The 6830-nt window shown below is 50.5% G+C and overlaps 1 protein-coding gene across 1 annotated transcript in view; it reads right to left on the bottom strand.

The window, feature by feature from the left end:
- DCPS (decapping enzyme, scavenger) overlaps positions 1 to 6830 on the bottom strand; it is an 81149-nt gene that overhangs the window by 7800 nt on the left and 66519 nt on the right. Inside the window, exon 4 of the mRNA XM_006901570.1 lies at positions 1905 to 2018. Within this exon, the coding sequence (XP_006901632.1) occupies positions 1905 to 2018 (114 nt within the window). The remainder of the gene's footprint in view (positions 1 to 1904; positions 2019 to 6830) is intronic.

Below are 6830 nucleotides of genomic sequence, written 5' to 3'. Positions count from 1 at the left end.
CCCCCCCCGCCCCAGGGAGGAAGTGCCTCTAATGAACAGCAGGCATCTGATTAAGTATATGTTCAGTGGGCAGATGCATGGACCGGGGGAGAGAGAGTCTCTACAATAGGGACCCTGCATTCTTACGGAAGAAGGGGCACGAGGTGGCAAATAGGTGGCTAGGAAGTTCTCCCCAGTACGGACATCAGATCACCTCTCCCATTATCCCCAGGTCTAAGAAAAAGAATGAAAGGGCAGGTGTGCCCTGGCCCCCTTCTGGGCACAGTGCTTCATTCTGAGGGACTATCCATTTTAGTGTACTGCCATAACTCAGAGGAGAAAACAAGACAGTCAGGGCCAAGACAACCAGTAATCCTGCAAAGGGGAAGCCCAGCCCAGCTGAATCATTTCCAAGGTGAGCCTGGCGTTTGAACCAGCCCATTCACACCAACTTGTTTCCCCATGGGTGAAGCATGAGCCAGGTGGCTACATGCCCAGTGGAGTTTCTGATCTGTCCCACTGTGAAGGGGGCCCAGACGAGAGCATCAGCAGACAAGGTAGACTGCCAGCAACAGTGGGCCAGAGGGCTGAGAAGGGTGCAGTGACTTCCTGAGCAGAGATGGACAAGTCAATCTTGTTGTCCCTCGTTCTGGTGCCTGAGAGAGTCCACAGTCCCCCTGCAACCCCAGGCTCTTCAATCTCCAGGGACCCTGGGAATCAGCTGTCCACCACCTGTGCTCTCATGACCCAGTGAGGGACCCAGAAGCTCTGACCATGTGGCTAAACATGGAGCCACCCATCATCTTCACAGGTCCTCCTGCCTCCAGCTCCCAAACCTCTCAGCACCAGTGCAGACTTCCCTGAGCACAGGCTGGGTGGAGAGGAAGGCAAGTGGAAACGGGTCTTCCTCAGCCTCGAATATAATACCCCACATGTGGAGGGGCACCTTCTTTGATTTTACTTAGCATTAATAATCAGCACTCCCAGCTGCAACTTATGGAAACTCCCTCAGAGTCCCTCTCACGGAGCTATTCCCAGGAGCTCCCACCAGGGACAGGGACCCACTGCCCTGCCTGTCAGCCTCCACACTCTACCCTGTGGACATGGGGGTTACAGAAACCACCAACTGACAGGTAAACAAACTTGATGGGCCTTTGAAGGTCTGAGGGGCAGGGAAGACCAGGGCAGCAGAAGAGGCTGCCTGCAAGGTGAGGCAGTCTGTGGGGCACAGACACCAGGGAACAGGAGGAAACCCCTGTGTGCACAAGGCTGAGACTGTCAGCTGGTCATCTGTTCTCACTCTCCCACCTCTGCCTTCCATGGGCAGCTCCTCATTCTTCACGGTGTGAATACTCAGCCTGTCCAGCACTGCCAGGGGAAGAGGTGGCATGGAGGGATGGCATGGATGAAGGGAGAAAGGAAAGTGGGAGAGGGAGAGAGGGTGAGGCTCAGAGACCCTCCAAGGGCTACCTGTAAGTGAAGATGAATCAGCTACAAAAGGCTAGGTAGGACAAGCAAGCAGGCCAGAGGGCAGGTAACGGAGCTAATGGCCTGGTCCTCACAGGACCAAGGTTCCAAGAGGACCTGCTCAGGGGCCTTGGTTGGGATCACCACAGCTCAAGTCTGCTGGTGTCTGAGAGGATGGAGGCAGTGAGCCCAGCATGCGAGGCTCCACATGCTCCTGGAATGAAGCGAGATACTTCACTCTTGGCTGATGAATGTGGTCACAGAGGCAAACACTTTTCAGCCCAAGTGAGCTTCCCTATGGAGACACCCAAGAGCCATGTGCTCGTGTGTGACAGGCACACACTGTCACCTCCGAGAGCTCAGGGACCCCAACCTGGTGAATCTTACTCTGCTGAGGAGGTCTGGCAACCTGGTGCTCACAGGCAAGCACAAGCCACCAGCCCCAGGATGACCCTTACCTGTTGCTGATTCCACTTGAGATCAGGAATGAGGATAAAGCCATGAGAGGGATCTGGGTTCTCGAAAATAATACGGTCAGCTTCAGACTTCTTCTCAAGAATGTTATACACCCACTAAGAGGAAAAGATAGTTTAAGTCTCTAAGCCCATCCCTGGGAGACACCCAGGCAGGGTTTGGGAAGTGCCCTGCCCATCCCACAGTAAAGCTGAGCTGATCAGGGGGTCACCTGGGCTGTGGGACAAACCTGCTCCTGGGGTCCTGCATGTCCTTCATGACTGGTCAACTACCATCACGGTCACCCCACAGGAATCCACTGCTGACCACACTCTGGGCTCTTCCCGGTCCACACAGTGCACACTCTCTACTGTGGTCTCAGGAAGGGGCACATCCTAAGGCAACCAATCCCCACTGCCCAGGCTCAGTGGATCAGGGTCCCCTGGCAAAGACCGGAGCCTCAATACAGGGGTTTCCTTGAGCAAAGGTGCCAGCTGTGCTAGGCAGAGAGATCTGAAGTAAAGGCTGCCCAGCGTGACTTCAGCCTGCTGGGAAGAGCACCACACATGCCCGCAGCCCACCCTGTGGCACAGAGCAGACTGACGCTTCATGGAGGAGAGATGGCAACCCCACTATGACCACCAGGGGTCAGCCAGGGTCTGGCTTCTCATCATCTGTTGGCAAGTGTCTGGAGGACTTACCCCAGCACTGTAGGATCCCTAAAGTCATTCTACAACAAGATTTGGATGGCCTTCTGAGATGACAACAGGGAGGGAAAAAAAGAGTCCCCAGTGGTGCACACAGTTAAGGGATCAGCTGCTTGCAAAAAGGTCAGAAGTTCAAGTCCACCCAGGGACACCAAAGACTCAGTCATTGAAAATTCTGTGCAATACAGTTCTACTCTGAAATACAGTCTGAAAGTGACCCCCACCCTGCCTGATTCAACCAGGGCCAACCCACATCTGGAGCTTTCCTCTGCTTCCCCTGAGAATCCTTCCAGGACAGTGAACCCCAGATCCAGCATCTCCACTGCTGCCCACATCCATCTTGGTCTCCAGGGACTTCCAAGTGCACTGACAGGAGGAGTCAGGAACTGTCACACCCTGTGGAGAATCTCTCTGCCAGGGAAGCATTCTGATCAGAGGGCCTTACAGACCCTCTTGTAAGACCCCGAGGTGATCATGATGTACACAGTCCCTAAAGAAGGCTTGTCCAGAAGAGCCTGGAGGTGTTGCACTGGGCCGAGGATCCATCCTATGATGGTGGTTGCTCTCCCTTGGGAAAACTCCCAGTAGTATGCTAACAAGAACCTGATCAGAAGTTTCCCAAAAACAGAGAAAGAAGAGTTAGGGATTCCTGTTGGATGGCCTGGTGCACCACAGCAGGGCTGCCCCGGGAGCAAGGAACCACAGGAAAGGAGCACTGACCCCAGAGAGAGAACTCTGGAGTCATACTAGTTAACTTTAGTGTGCCGATATGACTAGGGTACAGGAGCTAGGCACCTCTGGCTTCCTTGGGCCACTCCTGAGGTGGCTCCCTCTTTATACGGGATGGGAACATCCTGCCTGCCCCAGTACTGCCAGGGGTCTGAGATATTTGGGTGGGTTAAGAGGGCATTTAGGCAACATAGCTCCTCCTATGGCATATTTAATTGTGATGTTTAATCAACATCCTTGCAGTTTAAGATGGTAAGAAACTGTGCTGCAATCCCAAAGGCACATGGTTCAAATCCACCAGCCATTCCATAGGAAAAGGACGTGAAATCAACCTCTGTGTAGTTAACCCACTGGAGGGTCACTATGGATCAGTTCTGACTCGAAGGTACACAACAACAATGATGATTTGAGCCCTGCCCCTCAATAGGAGTATCAGCAAAATGTGTAGGATCTTATTTGGAACTGACATTCTCTGCTGTAATTTTGTTCTTGCTTCTTTTTAAACTATCTTTTTGTTTCATTGGAAATGCTGCTCAGTTTTAAAGTTAAAAGTGTCTAAGTTGCTTTGTTACAATAAAACTAAATGGGGGGGGGTGAGAACCAAAACCAACTCAAACAAAAACCAGAACCCACTGCCATCAAGCTCATTTTGACCTGTTATGTCTGAGGAAGGAAGACCAGGGACTCACACCCAGCAGGTGGCCCCAGGCCCATGCCTGCTTTGTACCTGGCATCTGAGGAGGTGAGGTCCCTGGATATCCACACAGTCTCAGGTGAGAAACCCCTCAAAAAGAAGAGAGAACAAGGGATACAACTGACCCAAGTCACAGAGGGCACGAGGAAGGGCAGCCAGTGAGAACCGCCAGCCAGCCTAAGGGCTGGAACACACCACTCCACAGCACCTACACGCCTGCAGCAGGCCGAGCTCCATTCTCTTTGCTGTCTCCTGATGACAGGTCTACCCTGTCCTCACCTCCAGATGTCCAAACTCTGCAAGAGCTCCCTGCTCTTGTCCACATAAAGGCTTTTGCTTTCATTCCCCAGGGCAGGCCAGACTGCAGAGTGGAGCATCCAGGAGGTGCACACACCTGTTTCAGCAACAGCGCAGGTCTGACTTGTGACTACTCTCTCTTTCCGCAACCAAGAGGGAAGTGCTGCTGTTTCATTTTCCAAAGAGCAGTGCAGAACACAGCTATGCTTTTTGCAGCCTGCTACCAGGAGTCCCAAATGGGTGTCTTCGGCCTGACCCCTCTGGTGCCTGAGCCAGAATCTTTCCACCAGAGTCACCCGGTTATTAAGTGGGAGCAGTCAGAATACAGATTCCGAGCCAAGGCCACCTTGGCTCAGCCATTTGTGACACTCAGAGCCTCCACCCAAGAGCTACTTGGCTTTAAAGAAGATTCTCAGCTTTGAGCACAAAAATCCACAAAACTAGAAATTTGGGCAAAGGCCCTGAAAGACAGAAACTCTACATTTTTATGTGTGTAAGACACATATAAAAGGGAAGAGACTGAAGCTGGGGTTAACAGAGGGTACACTGGGGAGCCTGTTAGGACCTACTTGTAAATGGCTATGACATCCCTCTCCACCACTGACTTCAGAACATGCCGACATTCCCCTTCTTAGGCCATCCTCATCCTATTCTACCAAGTAAACTCGTATCGGTCCCTCAGGCTTCCATAGGCTTTCCTCCTCCGTGGAGATCCCCACAACCATAAATTATGCCTTCTCCTTTGTATGCATCTTGTATGAACCACCAGCAAAGTGCTTACTGAACCAGTCATCAGGCCTCTCTCCCCTACTCCCAATCCTCTTATCTTGGTGACAGAGCACAAAATAATGACTGTTGCCAGCTGAACTGAGTACCTGTAAACTCTACAGCAGTAGCTAAGACTGTGAATGATCACAAGAATTGGCACCCAGAAGAGCAGTGGTACAATCTACCAGGTGGGATGGAACAGCACTGATTGCAATCAGGTGTACAGATGACTCACAACCACTCCTGAGAAGGCTTTTGCTTATGAATCCCCTCTATATGCAAAAAGCACAATAGAGTAGTATTCCAGGAGTCCTTGAGGAATCTCAGCAGCAGAAGATATTTGGAAAAGGAGAGAGCAAGTGCTGGGACTTAAAATGTAAGAGTCAAGATTTGTTATATGATGTCTGTCTGTCTGTCTATCTATCTATCTATCTATCTATCTATCTATCTATCTATCTATCATCTATCATCTCTGGTCTGGCTGCCATCTTAAGTACTTTGTCCTTGCGTTCACTTCCTTGAATTCACTTCCTGAAATGACCTCAGCAACAAAGAAGTGACTCGAACCCCTCCTATATGAACCCTACTCCAATCATAGTTTGCCAAATATTCGCATCCTTGCTAATGAGCCCGCTCATTTTCAAAATAACCAGTCGCTCTGTGTCGCCGCCATCTTCCCCCACAAGTTCCCCAATCCCCTTATATCTCCCAGGCCCCAAGTGACCCTGGCCCCTTCTAGCACCAATAAAGATTATGGCTCCTCCCCACTGTCGCTGCATCAGAGTGAGTTCCTGCACAAGCTTGTAATAAAGACCCTCATGCTTTTGCATTGGATTTGGCATCTCAGTGGTCTTTGCAGGACTCGCAATTGTGGCACAACATAAAGTGGCGGTAGTGGTTGTTAACTGCAGTTGAGTTGGCTATGCAACACCATGCACAATGGAACAAAACACTAGCACTCCTGTGATTAGTTGTAAATCAGACTGTTTTAATACACAGGGTTTTCACGGACTGATTTTCAGAATCAGATTGCCAGACTTTTCTTTCTAATCTATCTTAGCCTGGAAGCTTTTTAGAAATGCATTCCTAGACTCACTGGAAGGCTCAACGGACAGGTATGTGTGAGGTTCGTACCTAGGGGTCAAACTCTGTTTCTCACATGGAAGGTTAGAATTCTGCTAATGAATCACCACTGCCCCCAAGCCACTGCACAGGGCTTATGGCTAGCACTTGGCTGGGTCTCCCAAGATGCCACTCACACACACACTCTGCCCTGCTGAGCTTTATATTCAAAGTCTGCCTGTGCTCCGGGTCAGGGAGAAATGGCCAGGAGTTCCTGTGAGAAACACCCACTGAACCCTGAGGTCGGGAAACAGACAGATCATAAGGTATGGAGACAGTGACCACCAGCAAGAAGCAAGAAAAAGGAGCATCAGTAAGTATCATATTTAATCGTGAGTATTCACAGAACACTTTCCTGGACTTTGATCGAAGGAGAGAAAGATGAGAATGGTCCAAGTATAGGTTTCGCATTAGCATGATCAAGTGTGCTGGGATTCCCATTCTTCTCAGAGTCAGCCAAAGTTTGTTATGATCCACACAGTCAAATGCCTTTGCATAGTCAATGAAACACACATAAACATTCCTCTGGTATTCCCTGCTTTCAGCCAAGATCCATCTAACATCAGCTACAATATCCCTAGTACCACAACCCCTTCTAAACCCAGCCTGGACTT

Source organism: Elephantulus edwardii, unplaced genomic scaffold, assembly GCF_000299155.1.
Source record: "Elephantulus edwardii isolate Elephantulus edwardi_28Jun2011 unplaced genomic scaffold, EleEdw1.0 scaffold00333, whole genome shotgun sequence".
NCBI lineage: Eukaryota > Metazoa > Chordata > Mammalia > Macroscelidea > Macroscelididae > Elephantulus > Elephantulus edwardii.
This window is presented reverse-complemented; position numbering and strand designations above follow the sequence as displayed.